Raw genomic sequence first — 17,073 nt, 5'->3', positions numbered from 1 at the left:
TTCCTCGACACTCGTGGTCTTCCACCCTCCTGAGTTACCTGGTGGCCTAGAGCGGGGGGGCTTCCTCGACACTCGTGGTCTTCCACCCCCTCGAGTTACCTAGTGCCGCGCCCAGGGTCACCGACCCTCCCTCTCCTGAGAGTGCCCGACAAGATGGGCACGGCTGTGGGGTGGGTGGTTGGGAGGGAGGGGGGTACACCCATGTAACAAGGAAGGTTCCAGAACAATCAGGAACCTTCTGGAGACAATTAAGACAGACAGGCTGATTAGAACACCTGCAGCCAATCAAGAAGCTGCTAGAATCAATTAAGGCAGGCTAATCAGGGCATCTGGGTTTAAAAAGGAGCTCACTTCAGTTTGTGGTGTGCGTGTGAGGAGCTGGGAGTAAGAGGCACTAGGAGCTGAGAGTGAGAATGTGGACGGTTGGAGGACTGAGGTGTACAAGCATTATCAGACACCAGAAGGAAGGTCCTATGGTGAGGATAAAGAAGGTGTTGGGAGGAGGCCATGGGGAAGTAGCCCAGGGAGTTGTAGCTGTTGCACAGCTGTTCCAGGAGGCACTCTAGACAGCTGCATTCCACAGGGCCCTGGGCTGGAACCCGGAGTAGAGGGCGGGCCCGGGTTCCCCCCAAATCCTCCCAACTCCTGGTCAGACACAGGAGTCATCGACCTGGACTGTGGGTTCAGAAAAACGGCCAAGCTGAGGGCTGCCGTGAAGCTCCAAGGCGAGCAAATCCGCCAATAAGCGCAAGACTCACCAAGGTAGAGCAGGAACTTTGTCACAGTAGATATGATGATAAATAACCTAAAACAGGACATATTTCAGAGGTATAGAGGTTGAAAGATCTGGGTGAAGCCCTATTGTGTCCATAGTAGCTTTAAGACAAAAGCCCTCATTAGGACAAAAGTAACTTTGGTAAATTAGATTGTTGACTGCATAGAACGGGGTGTGTAAAGCATTGGAGTTCTAACACTTTGATACTAACCTCTCTGACTACTGTCTTTATCACTGTTACCCCTGCTATACTGTGGACCTATCATGTCCCAGAGATGCTGCATTTCTTGAAGTATGTGTATTGCACAATAGCTGAAACAGTATCACAGGCACTCCAGGAACAGTTTCTGAATATGAATCACAGTAGCATGTTGAATTTGCAAAGATTAGTTTTTATGACTCCTTGTATTTTAAAGCATTTCCAGAGTGTACGATTTCCATATCATTTACAAAAAAAAAAAACACCCAATAACTACCGTAAAAATATTTTATGAAGCAGATTGTTACATTTATTTAGAAACAAGTTCACATTTTTAGTGCAACTCATTTGCTGCTGACTCCAGGCTATATGATTAAAAAGGAAGAAAACAAAAGTATTTTATATTTCATAAGGCTGATCTGAATAAAACCTAAGAGTATTTAAACTGAAATGGATACTCTAAACAGCCTTATTAATTTTCAACATTTGACTTTGCAGCCATATGATCAGTCATCTATTACATTTTTTATTGGTGTAAACTAGTGTAGGATAAGAATAATTTGTGTTTATTAATAAGCATTTCCGAAGTGCTACCAGTGTACACAGTGGTTTACAAAATAGTTTGTAGACAGTAAGCTGTTCTGGGTAAGGGGTATGTCTGAAACATGTAGTACATTAAACTTAAACATACTCTTCCCAAACTGAATATTTTTTTTGTTAAAAAACAAAAACAGGCCTCTTAAATGAATATTGTATCAATGCAACCATAAAAAAGCCAGGACATTCCTAGTTAAATCTTCAGCTATCTTTTGCAACCTACAACCCTGATTTTGCCTACTCCAAGTAACCTTACCCTCATCAACCTCCTGTAACATGCATGGTTCCTTCTTTCTTTATACACAATGTGCAACTTCTAACTTTAGCCATGTGGAGTAGTTAGAAATGGATATTTTTTTCCTTGCTTAGAAATTTGAATTGGTGGTAATTTGAAGTATATGGTTAATGCTTGCTGTGCCAAATTTTGAAAGTTATGCTTAAGGGTTGGTTGATATGGAAGGTGTTCAGATATTAGTGATAGATAGCAGTATAAAACCTTAAAATAGGTAGATGACTGTTAATGGAGGGAGCGGAGGGAAGAGGTGTGTGTGTGTTCTAGGTGCTAAATTCCTCAGAATGGAGCTCCTGGTGACTGTTTTCCTCAATCCAGGCAGTTCAAACCCACAGTGCAGATATTGCAGTAAGAGGCTTGGTATAAGAACCTGAATAGAACAGAAACTTAATTTTTTCATGCTGCCTCTGCAGAATCCAGTTTTACCAGCACCCTTCACATTCTTGCTGTTCCCTCCCATGTTCCCTCTACTTAACCACTGACTTCTTCCTCCTTTCCCCCTCCTCCATCCTCTTTGGCTTCCATGGAGCTGCTGTATGGTGTGTTAGATAAATGGGGAGTGAGTAGCAGGAGTAGTGAGTAGTAGTGTGTGTGTAGCAGGAGAGGCACTGGTGCATGGGAAATGTTGTGTGTGTGTGTGTTTATATGAGGGAACCTGGCATGCGGCAGGCTGGAGTGTGTGTGTGAGAGAGAGAGACTTGTGCTTGGGAGGAGCCCTCTGTCTCTGCACTGAGGCATCAGTTCTTGAAGGGCTCCCATGCTGCAGAAGCAGTAGGCTTTTAGTTCTATTTTAAATAGAAATTGCAATGCTACCTTAATCATGTAGTCACTACCAGTGTCTCCATTCTAAACACAAGTAAGCCGAGGCCCAGGGATTTAAGTGGCTTGCTCAAAAGTCCCTTGGTGAGTCTATTACACACTCAGAAATAGAGCCCAGGAGTCTCGACTCTGTCCTCAGTCAGTTCTTATCCCTCCCGTCCCCTTTCTGCTTCTAAAATAATTATTGTACTTTTAGAATAACAACATGTAGCTTGCATACATAACAGACATTCTCAGTGATAACTACTTAAAGAATATACACAGTGTAATTTACATACACACCACACAGATATGGCTTTTGGCTTTTTTTCCCCTCCTCCAGTTACTGTTATGGGGTCATCTCAGGTCTGATAAATTGACATCATACCTGCTTTTTCAGTCTCAGAAATGATTGAAAATGTTGATTTTTCTTCTCTAGAGTCTTTGTGTCTCCTTGTTCTCTGATACTCTCACATTTAGTAGAATGCAGAAAACCAAGTTGATGTTGGCAAGGGATTGTCTCCTTGATTGTCTCCAGCTGTATAAATCTTTAATACAGTTGCCATGTAGGGAACATAAGAGGTTGACACCATGTTGTGCTTGCACGTAAAATGGAATTGGATTCTTGCTTTCTCTGATGGGATAATTTACTTTTCAAGTTTGTTTGTTGTGTGCCTGAATCCCAGGCTCCATGAAAATATAATTCTTCCCCAAGTAGAGTGGCAATATGGAACAAGTGTCGTTTCCTTGTTTGCTCTATGCATTTTTTTTGTAATGTAGATTTTTCTCTGCAGAATTTCTCAAACCCCTCAGTGCCAGTCAAGTTGCTATTATCTTTATTGCATTGCATCAACTCTACTTATTTCAGGAAGGAGAAGTCTCAATATTTTTACACTAAAGGATAATCCATTTTATTCAATTTGCCCCACCTAAAAAAAATCTATTAACCTTAAAGCTAAAGTTAAAGGGGCTAAAGTTATGTCTCTATTTGTACAAGTGTCCCTACTAATAGTTTTCAAATCACAGAATTCTAGAAATTCTAGGTGAAAAAGACCATTAAATCATCTAATTCATTTCCCTTTAAGCATAGGAGTAATCTGTATCATTGATCCTGATAAAGGAAATAATACATTTTTAGTGTTTTAGTAGTGGAATGAATTTCAGTAATGGAATGTTAATTTGTTTAAACATTGAGCTTTTCATACAGAGCTATCAAATTGTACAGGATCTTGCAAGATCTTACCGAATCCCACAAAGTACACTGCAGGCATCAGCATTTTTTTTTAGCTGATTGAACTGGTTTTGCTGTTACTCTTGTGTCGTGGATAAATGGCATGACAGATCCACTTTGTAATGGAAAAACCTTCTTTATATTTTAACTGTTATGCGGCCAGTGTTGAAATCATATCATGAGTAGAGAAGCATTGCTTAGTTGTCCAGTTTCTATGTTATATATTTATATATGTACAATGCTGATGCTTATTTTTAGAAATTTAATTCCAATAAAAGTGTAACAAAGTCTTACTGATTAAATATTGGTATCTTCCCCTAATCTTTTCTGCATGGATCTGGGGCTAAGCAATCTGGGAATGTTCATAAAGAACTTCTATACTGATTATGTCTTCTGTTTTCCTACTACCATCAGACAGAACTTATAGATGAGAAAAATGTAGTAAAAGCTCAGCGTCAACAGGTGGAGAAGATGAAAACTGAATGTGATAAGCTGACAGAAGAGTTAACCCAGGGTGAAGAGGAAAACACAAAACTTAGATGGAAATATGAGTTTGTGAAACAGGAACTGGAGGAAAAGGTAAACAGGCATCCTAATCTTATTGGGCATCTGATATATAAGGGCCAGAATCCATCCAATTTCACTATTCTATTTAGATGGTTTAGACTGCCAAATAATATATGTACGCTTTGGGAGAGCACTTGCAGCCATGCTACTTTAGGCTATGATTGTGTTAGATCAAATAAGGTAAATAGGGTTGCATGAGATAAATACTTTCATAGCACACCTCCAAGAGAAGTGTTGGTGATTTCAATAGGGAACTGCCTTCCCCCAGTCAAAATTGTACCAATCCCTGGCTTGGTATTAGTGTGCACTATACAATGGTGCTGACAGTACTGTCTTTCAAATACGCCTCTACCCAGATATAACCCGGTCCTCGGGAGCCAAAAAATCTTACCGTGTTATAGGTGAAACTGCGTTATATCGAACTTTCTTTGACCTCGAGCATTTCTGTTATTAATAGTCACTTCCCTCCCCCTGACTGACCCCTCAGAACTCCCAACCCATTCAACCCCCCTTCCCCCCGCTCCCTGTCCTCGACTGTCCCCCAAGACCCTCTGCCCCTTATCCAACCCCTCGGCCCTGGCCCGGCACCCTTAACACGCCGCTCAGAGCAGCTTGTCGGAGCCAGACACGCTGATGCGCTGATCCACCGGAGCGTGCAGCCCTGTCCCCCAGAGCACTGCTTTACCGCGTTCTATATGAATTTGTGTTATATCTGGTCGCATTATATCGGGGTAGAGGTGTATGTTAAAGTGAGTTCCTGACCATAAGTGGCCATCAAAGATGGCATTCTGCAAGAGTAGAGATATCTGTCATTGCATCCTCCCAGATTCTGATGTGGGTAACTAACCGCTCTGTGTCTAACTCTTCTATTGCTTTGAGTGGATAAATTATTCTTCTTCACTTTGTCCTTAAATCGTTGTATAATGCTAAGAAGTCCAGGGAAAGTTTAAAAGTTTTATAAATATAAAGTTATCTGAGCACAATAAAAGGAATTAAAAATAACTTGGTTAAAATATTTTCATGCTTGACTATTTGAAGCATGACAAATGGAATTTTGCCCAACTTTATAAGAAAAACTCACTTTTGAGTTCAGAAAGAAACAGGAGGAATTTCAATTCAAAGGATAACTTTCTTGAAAAGCTGTAAGTGTCTGAAAATGTGAACTTTGTAGTGGGAGTAACTTCTCAACCATAATGGTGATTTCACCAAATGGAAAAGGTTAGTATGGGGTAAAGGAAGTGTTTTTAAGTGGTTGAGCATCAAGTATTTTTTTCAAAATTACTAAAAACTGGTAGTTTAAAGAAACAAGAAATGATAGGTTAAGTCTTAATTGTCTCTCTTAATGCCAATTCAGTAATGTGACTTCCACTATTTTAGAGAGACAAGGTGGGTGAGGTAATATCTTTTAGTGGATCAGCTTCTGTTGGTGAGAGAGACAAGCTTTCAAGCTTACACAGAACTCTTCTTCGGGTCATTGGTTCAACACCCTTCTGGTTGTCTTGGCAAGATCTACAGCTCATGAATATGCAGTCTCCTAATACACATGCATCAGAGTTGTAGTGAGCTTTGTCTTTTGGGGTGGAAAGTTCTCAGCATATCTTTAAAGTTAGAGTTTTAACTCTTTCTTTTACTGAGTTCATTTTCTGATCTCCCTTTAGTTTCCTCGGGATTTAATAGAACATGAAATTTATTCTTCAGATTAGTTAAGTGCTTTCCAATATAAAGATCTTCAGCTCTTAAAATAATCTTTTCAGACTTTTAAGTGATTCTTAAAGGAAATCTTTAACTTAAATGGTCATCAAAAAATTGTCTTTTCCTCTTAATGCTTCTCGGAGAGGTGGTTCTTGTCTTCTTGAGTTTAGTAAGGAGTTGCTTAAGCGTCGCAAGATAACTAATTCCCCAATTAATATAAATATTTCTATACTCAAATGGCTTCTTACATTAGTAACCAGTTATAGCATCAAATAATCTTATTTGTACGTAAAGCTTTTCACTATTCACATAACAATGGTATCTGATAAACATCTCAAAAGAATCTCATACCATCTTAAGCACTGGAGGGACAGCAAGGTTTTCACCTTTAAAAGGAAACATGAATTAGAATAGTGGTTCCCAAACTGGGGTTCGCGAACCCCTGGGGGTTCACAAAATGTTACAGGGGGGTTCTCGGGGAAAAAATTCCCTAATGGTGGACATAGCTGTCCCTAGGGACTCTGGGCGGAACGGGGCCAGCAGCCCAGAGCCTCTGGACTTCCAAGAGCTAAGCAGATCAAAGCAAGCATATCTATCACGCTGAGGATATTTAAACTTCAAGACTTCTTATAAGAAATGGAAAGGGAGGTGGATATTTTTTGCTGTTTTTAAAATTAAATAGGTAGCTAGTATTGTTTTTAAAATTATTACGAAGAACAAGTTTAAATTTTGTTGTAATGTGCGTTGTTTGCCTGGACTGCTCAAGACCTCACTGCTTGTGTAGGAGGAACTCTTTGAGTTGGCTTCTTAAATATCTTCATGATGTTTCACATCTGATACTCCTTGATGAAACGTAGGAGCCTTGTCTTATAACAGGTTTATTCAAAGTGATACAAGCTATGAAAGTGAGATCTTGGAAGAGTGTTGCCATTTTCATAATGTAATAAAAATACTGTAATTATAAATAATAATTAATAATATAGTGTGTAATAAGCATGTCATAAAAACAAATTGTATATTTCCAAGATCACTGCTTTTATAATTTATACTCAGATAAAGGAGAAAATCCCTAGAAATAATCATTTTTAGGAGGGGGTTCGCGAGACTTGACATTTTAGTGAAAAGGGTTCACAGGTTGTTAAAGTTTCGGAACCACTGAATTAGAAGTAACAAAGGTCTTCTATAGAACGTTTTCCAACCTTAAATATTCTCCTTAACATTTGAAGAATATTGACTTCAGAGTGTTTATGAAAGAAACAGTTCCAATAAGAATATGCCTAAATTTTTTGAGGTTTAAACTAAGATTTTGCTCTATTAAGGGGGAAGAAGGCCCATTTTGATGATTTGCTTTATTTCTCTGAGAACACATCCAGATTTTTACTCCTCTTCAATAGAGAATAGCCTTAACGTTCTTTTAAAGTCAGGATTCTGTAAGATATTTATGTCTGTAAGGGGGGGGAAGGCTGTTTTCTTGAGATAAGATCATCTCAATACAAAACAAACTTCTTGTACATGGGGAATAGCCTGATTTCTGATAAGACAATCTCATTGGTTTGTTTGCCTGTAGACCAAATGGTTTCTTGATTTACGACCCACCCTTTATAGCATTTACAAGTTAGGATTAGACTCCTAGCAAACATTCTATACAAAGCATGAGTCACAATTACTAACAGTGATACACATCTTTTAGAATAGCATAGAATGTTACAGCAAAATAGAAGTTATAAAGCTGTATTTCAGAGCCTGTGTAAACACGTGTGGACTTGTGTGACTGAGGAGGTGGTATTTTCCTTAGCTTGAACATTTCATTTAATGAGAGAACTCACAAAATTACAGTTTTGGTTACTTATCTGATTCTCCAAACAGCATGTGTATTTACGTTGTAATATCTTCAGAGAAGGGATTTCCTACTACCGTGTTTGTATAGTGCCTAGGACTGTAGGGCCCCATTCTTGGTTGGTCCTTATACACTATCATAATAAAGAAAGTAATTGCAGGTATCTCCTAAAATTCAGTAAAGATGGAGGCAAGTTTGTAATAATCTAAATAAGAATAAATTACAATTTTATTAACAACTTTTGCAACAGCATTTAGATTTACACCTACATTAACGTTTAGACTTGTGTTCAGTTTAGCAAACTGGAGTTGATGTTTGAGAGTCAGAAAAGGCTTCAAGTTATGCTAAAGAAACTTATCTTGAATCACTTTTGGCCTTCTTTTATTTTTGTATCTTTCATTTGGGGTTTTGGCTCTGTATCATGTCCCACATTTGAGCTGTAGAAGGTTAGAGGTGTACTGAAGGTTAAAGTATTAACAGCAAAAATCTGAAGAGACATAGGAGAAAGCAGTCTTTAAAAATAAGGCTCCAATTCTGCAATGCACTGAAATATGTGCTTAAGTACATGAAGAGTCCATTTTGACCATGTCACCCCTCCTTTTGCATCCCTCCACTGAGTCCTTGTTCTCTAACATATCAAACTTAAGCTACCTGTCTTCACTTTCAAGGCCCTTCATGGTCTATCCACACCCCACTTATTGTCTCCCATTCAGTATCAAAAAGTCAACTCCAATCTCTAGTCAGCCCTTGATGCCAGCTGACTACTTGCTAAATTTTCAAACAAGCACCTTCAGGCTTTCTCCCATATGCACCTCATGCTTGGGAGGAGCTCTCTATAAACCTCCATAAAATGAATTCCTCCTCGTCCTCCTGATTCCTCCTTAAAACTCTTGTTTGTCAAGAAAACTAAAAAAAACTTGACAATGGTTAGATTGATGGTGTGATGAGACGACAGACTATTCTGTTGACCAATGTTGTCTCCTTGTTTCCTTGCACTTTCCCATCTGCCTGTCTGAATCCATCTGTTATCTTATATTTAGATTGTAAGATCTTCGGAATGGGGACTTTTTTTTTCTATCTTTTTCATAAGTTTTTTTTACAGTGCCTAATATAATGGTGTCCAGGGCCAAGACTGAGGCCCCTAAGCACTATCCTAATACACATAATAAAAGTCAGTGTTAGTTTCCAGTAAGAAAGAACTGAGTGGGATCAGGGTGGCACCATCCTTTATACTATTGCATAGCAGCATGACGCAGCAAAGGGCAGATGTGCCATCATGGTAGATACCATTAAGAGAGAAATTTTCAACACTGGTGCACTGGGTGCATACGTACCTGAAGTAGGATGGATGTGAGCAACACATCTCAAAGAAAAACAATTTTAGAGCCAGGGTAGTAACTATTTTTTTCACGCAATTGTCCAAAACAATAAAGGTGAGAGAGAATCTTTGATCAAATAGATTTTTTTCTGAATTAAATGTTTTTCATTTTCCCAAATAAAATTGATAGCTTTTTATTTTTTGGACTGACAAGATTTTATTTTATTAAAATATTGTATAAAGTTTTCCTGATCAAGGAAGTAAGGGATTCGTAATTCTGGGCAATATTACGAAGCATAATGTGAGCTAGTCCTGTGCAAGTGTTCTTGATTCAGCTCTTTTGATCTGCCTGAATTCTGACCTGCTGCATCCCCTGTTGTTTCAGTTTTAGGCTACACAGTGTATGTCTCCAGTTAAACACCTGCAGCTGGCCCATGTCAGCAGACTCAGGCTCGCAGGGCTCAGGCTGTGGGTCTATAAAACTGCAGTATAGACATCCAGGCTTGGGCTGGAGCCCAGGCTCTGAGACCTCTCCCCACCTCGCAAGGTTCCAGAGCTCTACACTGCAGTATTATAGCCCTACAGACTGAGCCTGACTCAGATGACACAGGCCAGCCTTGGGTATTTAATAACAATATAGACATAGCCACACAGTTCTGCCAATGAAACTGAATCCTAACTTGCAAAGGTGAGAGAGCACCACACACACAGTTTTGAAATGGATTTGCCATTTATTACACTGGTCTACCATAAAACTATTCTTACAAATGGTGTCACTTTTCAATAAGAAGTCAAATACCAACTGTAGGCTTGTAAATGTTAATTTAATTTTAAAACTTTTTTCAGATGCATTTCATATGTTAAACACAAGAATGGTCACTTTGTTTCAAGGCAAAATTATGTTCTTGATACTGGGTTAGCGTTGAAGTAGATTATTCTACGCTTCTTTCTTCTGTGATTTTTAAATATTTTTAAATATTACTTAAGTCAAGTGAATGTAAATTGTTTGGTGATGAACTAGTTCCTGGTAGACATTGTAAAGTGGCTTCTCAGTGAGGATATTTAAATTTCATTGCTGGGTTCTATATCAAGAGCTGAAGATTAGAATCAGGGCATGTTGAGACTGATATGGAGAGAACTATTAGTCTTGCACATCTTTGTCACTGATCATCATTTTATGATGATGACATTCAAAAAATAACTTGTTCTCTAGCCTCTGAAAAGATGTTAGGGTGCTGTAGGATTTTTCAGAAGTTTCTTATGGACTACTATGACTTGAAGACACTGTGAGAGGCAAGGCAGGTAAGGTAATATCTTTTATTAGCCCAGTGTCTGTTGATTAGAGAGACAACCTTTCGAGCTAACACAGAACTCTTCAAGTTTTTTTTGACAAGCTCTGTGTAAGTTTGAAAGGTTGTCTCTCATCAGCAGAAGTTGGTTCAATAAAAGGTATTACCTCACCTGCCTTATATCTTTAATATCCTGCAACCAACACAGCTACAACAGTACTGCACTGAAGACACAGTGTTAGTTTCTATCAATTTACACTTCAACAACAAACGACCACTCATCCTAAGTTCTGAGTGTCCTTGGCTGTCTTTAAAAATGTAGCATGTAAGTAATAGACTTCCTCAACTGCTTCAGAGCACAATACACCAACCATAGCAAAAATATACAAAACATAAACCCTCAACCAAACACCCATCATAGTTACGTCGCACTAGCCAGGCTCACTGGTCTCCCAGTTTTCATGAGCCAGGAAGAAAAGATGGGCCTTGAAGTGCTCCCTGAATCTAATTAACTTTGGCTGTTATGGGCCAAAGGATGGAAGGAATTCTCAAGGTTTGAGGATCTAACAGAGAATGCTGCCAGAGTTACCAGCAGAAGTCCAGTTCAGGCTCCCCTGCGGAGTGCAAACATATCAGTATCTCATGGGGGGCAAGGTGATCTCTGAGGTAAGTAAAGCCCTAAATGGCCTGAGACCAAAGTTAAACACAACCAGGAAACCAGTAGATAGCCAGTGTAGCTCAAGGATCACAGGTGTCATGTGCTCAAAACAAAAACTAAAACAGCGCTTGAAGAAATGACGTTTAATAGACATTGTCAAATTTTACACTAGCTTCAGTTTCTGGGTGGACATAAGATTAAACCATAAACTGACTTCCTGGATTCTTTGTGGTTGTGTACAACTTTTTCCTCCTCAAAGAATCTGATTATTTTCTCTTTTGGTGTATCTGAATGATATTGAATGGAAAGCAGGACATATTTATCTTCCTGTTCTGCGGTTTCTCTGTTGAACTGGCATTGTAAATCCAGAAGTACTCCTGACCACCGTCAACAACAGGTTAATGTTTAGTTTGTGCATGTATACTATTAAATATTCACATGCATTTGGACTGTTTTAGCATTTTATCACCATTCTTTTGTAAGTGTATGAAGTTTTTTCTGTACCTTCCAGAGTTCTTTTTCAAACACATAATTGTCAGTCTTCAGCTTCTGAAGTCTTTTATTACATGGTCTTCTGATTTCTTCATTTTGGCTTCCAATTTCCTCTTCACACTATCATGGCTTTTTAATGTATTCTTCAGCAACAAGTATATTCCAGTCAATGCTGTTGGTATACCATGAGAGAGATTTCTCTCCTTGTTCTTATTCCAGGACACTGTGTCTTCAAAGAGAGATTTCGTTGCACAGATGGTGATTGAATTTATCTTGAACAGTGCCAAGTACTTTGTCAGAACTTAAATTAATATTATGTTTTAATGGCAAAATTGTAAATGGAAGACTTTGTTCCTAATTTTTATGACATAAAAGTTAATCTCATATATTAAGATTCACAAAAAGTTAAAAGGAAATAAAGTAGCATCCCACAGGAAATTACTTAGGATTTCGAATAGTCTCCAGCCCATTATGCAACTAAAATGATGCTAAAACCATTGGCTTACAAGTCTCATGTCTTATTGTTTCATGCGAGTAACTTTCAAATCTTGTTATGGCAAGGTTTGTTTGGACTGCAAATGTTAATGACAGACACAACTCTGTTTGCCACATGGATGTAATTAAGAAAGAAAGAAAAAGAAAACATGAGAACTCCAAATTGACCTTTACCAACCCAAAAGATTTCCCAGGGGGAAAAAGTTGATTTTTATCCTTACTGCTGTGTTCTTTGGATCAAATCTGACCAGCTGTTCAGGATTGCTAATCCTTTTACAATGTTAAAAAAATATCAGTGTGTCAAATGTCCTTTTCTGCGTACAGGACATTCACTTCACTACAGAATCAGAGTCGAGTTCACTGTGATCAAGAGTTGTCTGACTCTCGTTAGATGAATTTTACCATAGTCTAGTCAAAACTGTAGGAATGAAAAAAAAGTTCACTAGCAAAAAGGAAGAAAGAAAAATAAATGAACCATTGACCCCCCCACCCACCCAACAAGAACATGAAAGCCAAGGTCTTTGGGCATTTTTCCTTTGGGCTGGACTGTACTACTTGTCCCTTTCACACAGTTCCGTACAGACAAAACAGCATGTAAAAGCAATGAGCAAATGTTACCACAAGTGTATTTGTCTGGAATCAATTTTAGGTCATCTTTTCCATCCCGCATTAGCTTCTACTAAAATTTTTTAACATTGTCCAATATGTGATAATTACAAATCTCTAAGCCTCCATTTTGAGTAAGGCTGATAAATGCTATAGAATTCCTCTATGTCTTGATTCAGGCTCTCACACACATCTTTATAGACAATGTGATATAGGACGGCCAGGGAGCAGTGGGAGAGGGGAAATATATAAACCCTAGGCTAATTAAGGCGTAGTTCCCTGTAGACTAGGGAGGGTTGCTACAAGTTAATTGGAGCAACTGTAGTCAATAAAGGCCCTGCCAGGAACCAAATAAAAAAACTCTGTTTCAGGCAGACAGGAGGAGGCCCCGTCAGGGAAACCGCAAGGTAGCACGGACCAGTGGAGACCCAGAGACTGCCCCCAGCAAGAGCAGAAGCACCCCAAGGGAAGGAGGGGAGACCGATCCAATAGAATCAGGCCAGATTGGTCCTGCACATGAGTGTTTTAGGCAGGACCAAGCCTATGACCCACTGTATGGGAATGTGAGGGAGGAGGTAGTAGAGGTAAATGGCATGCCAGTAGAAGGGAAAACCAGAGGCCCAGGGCTATACTATATAATCAAACAGGCTCTGTGTTGTCCTGGGTAGTGCCAATACGGGGGCAGGTGGTAGAACAGCTCTTGGTGCCTCGGCAGCACACAAGGGCCGTATTAGAGTTAGCTCACAGTCGTTTGTTCGGGGGACATTTAGGAGCAGAGAAGACCCTGGATAGAGTCCTAAGGAGGTTCTACTGGCCGGGGGTATGGGCAGAAGTCCAGCACTATTGCACCTCCTGCCCAGAGTGCCAGCTGCATAGCCCCCAACCTCAGTTCAGGGCCCCGTTGGTACCCTTGCCTGTAATTGAAGTCCCTTTTGAAAGGATAGCCATGGACCTAGTGAGCCCACTAGAAAGATCGGCTCGGAGCCACCGAAGCATACTTAAAAAAAGAAAAGGAGTACTCGTGGCACCTTAGAGACTAATAACTTTATTTGAGCATAAGCTTTCATGAGCTACAGCTCACTTCATTGGATGCATTCAGTGGAAAATACAGTGGGGAGATTTATCTACACAGAGAACATGAAACAATGGGTGTTACCATACAGACTGTAACAAGAGTGATCAGGTAAGGTGAACTATTACCAGCAGGAGAGCGGTCGGGGGTGGGGGAACCTTTTGTAGTGATAGTCAATGTGGGGCCATTTCCAGCAGTTGACAAGAACATGTGAGGAACAGTGGGGCGGCAGGGGAATAAACATGGGGAAATAGTTTTACTTTGTGTAAACATACAAGCATACTTGTCATCCTGGACTAGGCTACATGGTACCCCAAAGCCATTCCTCTAAGAAACCCCTTGTCCAAGGTGATTGCAAAAGAACTAGTCCAGGTTTTTGCTAGGGTAGGCATGCCTAAGGAGATCCTGACAGACCAAGGGACTCCTTTCATATCGAGAGTAATGAAAGACTTATGTACCCTGCTCTGCATCCAAGCCTTGCGGACCTCCGTCTATCATCCCCAAAGAGATGGTCTGGTTGAGCAATTTAACCACACACGAGCATGATCTGAATGGTGGTGACCCAAGACGGAAAAGACTGGGATGCCCTCCTACCATACCTGATTGTGAAACAAGATGTTCCGCAGGCAGCTACTGGATTCTCCCCCTTCGAGCTACTGTATGGATGCCACCCACGTGGTATATTAGACATTGCAAAGGAGGAAGAGGAGGAACAACCCAACCCGGGGAAGAACGTCATTGCACACGTGGCTCAGATAAGAGAACAAATAGCCGAAGTGACCCCCGTACTACGAAAGCATTTGGAGAAAGCACAAAAGGCCCAGTGAACCTATTACAACCGCTGGGCAAAAACATGGAAATTTCAACCAGGATAACGGGTGCTGATGCTGGTACCAGCAACAGAACGCAAACTCCTGGCCAGCAGGTGTGGACCCTATGAGATCGTGGAAGCCATTGGGAAGGTGAAGTGGCCAGAGCGCCGAAGGCCAGAGCAGATCTACCATGTCAACTTACTGAAACCGTGGCTCCAGTGGGAGACGTGCCTGGCTGTCCTGCCGGCTCCACCCCAGGCAGATGGCCCACTAGGGCAGGTAAGGCTATCCCCCGAATTGGCCCCAGAACAACGAACAGAGGTCATTGAGATGATCCAGAGGAACCAAGACGTGTTCTTCACAAAACCAGGCCGTACAACGCTGATCCAGCACCACATCATCACCTGTCCCGGAGCAAGGGTGACAATAAAACTATATCGCATACCAGAGGCAAAAAGAGAAGAACTTAGGGCAGAAGTAAGGAAGATGCTGGAACTTGGGATGATTGAGAAATCCCACAGCCAGTGGTCCAGCCCTATTGTCTTGGTCCCCAAGCCTGACAGCACCCTGAGGTTTTGTAATGACTTCTGGAAGTTAAACGAGGTATCCTAATTTGATGCCTACCTGATACCACGCATCGATGAGCTGGTGGATCAGTTAGGCAAGGCCCGATTCTTGACCACCTTGGACTTGACAAAGGGCTACTGGCAGATCCCCGTCGCTGAGGACACCAAGGAAAAAAATGCTTTCTGTACACCCTACAGCCTCTTACAATATACCATCCTCCCTTTTGGGCTCCATGGGGCCCTCGCGACTTTCCAACAATTGATGGACAGATTACTTCGACCCCACGCCAAGTATGCTGCTGCCTATTTAGACAATGTGGTAATCCATAGCCCTGACTGGGAGACGCACCTGGGGAAAATGGAAGTGGTACTAGATGCTCTTAGACATGCTGGCCTCACCACTAACCTATCCAAATGTGCAATAGGGCTAGCTGAGGCCAGATACCTTGGGTATGTAGTCGGAAGGGGCCTGGTGAAACCCCAATGTAACAAAGTGGAGGCAATACAGGAATGGCCCTGCTGGATTCGCAAGAAGCAAGTCAGAGTGTTCTTAGGGATCGTGAGGTACTATTGCTGGTTCATCCCTCACTTTCCCACAAGGGCAGTGCCTCTGACGGACCTGATAAGAGCTTGGGGCCTGGAGATAGTTAAGTGGACCAAGGCAATGGAAGAAGCTTTCACAGATCTAAGGATGGCCTTTTGCAATCATCCAGTGCTCATAGCCCCAGATTTCAAGAAAGAATTAATCCTACAAACAGACGCCTCGGAGGTAGGACTTGGGTCCGTCCTTTCACAGATGGCGGGGGATGAGAAGCCCCCGATCCTTTACCTCAGCCAGAAGCTCCTGCCCAGGGAGCAACAGTATGCCATAGTAGAAAAGGAATGCCTAGCGCTTAAATGGGCCATGGAGATTTTACAGTACTACCTACTTGGGCGCCGGTTCACTCTTGTGACGGACCACGCCCCACTCCAGTGGATGCACACAAACAAGGAGAGGAATGCACTAGTGACTAGATCCTATGTCTACAACCTTTCTACTTCCGGATACAGCATAATGCCGGAAGCCAACACGGCAACGTGGATGGCCTGTCACGACACCCCTGTCTCTCGCCCAAGTAGCCCAACCCCTTGGTGTTGAGGGCGGGGGAGATATGTGATACAGCAGGGCCAGGGAGTAGTGGGAGAATGGTAGAGGGGAAATATATAAACCCTAGGCTAATTAAGGCGTGGTTCCCTATAGACTAGGGAGGGTTGCTATAGGTTAATTGGAGCACCTGTAGTCAATTAAGGTCCTGTCAGGAACCTAATAAAAACCCCTGCTTCAGGCAGACAGAGTGTGCGAGGAAGCAGAGAGGACTGGAGTTTGGAGTTGTGTTGCTGACAATTGAAAGACCAGAGAACCGGAGGAAGGAAGACCCTGCTCTAGCAGGGCAGGGAGACTCCCTTCTCCAGTGTCAAGGACCAAGAGTAACCCTGCCCAAGTGGAAGAGAGTAAGAAACCTACAGTGGTTGAGAGGGGCTGAGGCTCAGAGTGAGGAGCAAACCCAGACCCCTTCCCTGCTTCCCTCCTCTACCACCTTCCTGGGCCACTAGCGGGGCCCTTGGTGCCCCAATAGCAGGGGCAAGGGGTGTCGTCCTAGACCCCCGCCAAGAAAAGTGCGGGATCCACCATACCACCATTGGCCATTTTGCCACAACAAATAAATAAGCTTTTTAAAAAATTGTATATTGTCATTATTGATTTGTGGAGTTATTGGAGAAGCTCTCATTTTCCCAT

General features: G+C 41.5%; 1 protein-coding gene across 5 annotated transcripts in view; it reads left to right on the top strand.

The window, feature by feature from the left end:
• Nucleotides 1–17,073, top strand: part of CEP128 (centrosomal protein 128) — a 428,984-nt gene that overhangs the window by 137,829 nt on the left and 274,082 nt on the right. For 4 of the 5 annotated variants that reach the window (XM_043548662.1, XM_037900795.2, XM_043548660.1 and 1 more), the window contains one exon: nt 4,307–4,471. The exons of the other annotated variant lie outside the window; for it this stretch is intronic. In XM_043548662.1, coding sequence (XP_043404597.1) covers nt 4,307–4,471 — 165 coding nt within the window. The remainder of the gene's footprint in view (nt 1–4,306; nt 4,472–17,073) is intronic. 5 annotated transcript variants of the gene reach the window in all.

The sequence above is a fragment of the Chelonia mydas genome, chromosome 6 (genome assembly GCF_015237465.2).
Source record: "Chelonia mydas isolate rCheMyd1 chromosome 6, rCheMyd1.pri.v2, whole genome shotgun sequence".
Classification (NCBI taxonomy): domain Eukaryota; kingdom Metazoa; phylum Chordata; order Testudines; family Cheloniidae; genus Chelonia; species Chelonia mydas.
Note: the sequence above shows the minus strand (reverse complement) of the source record. Positions and strands in the feature narration are given on the sequence as shown.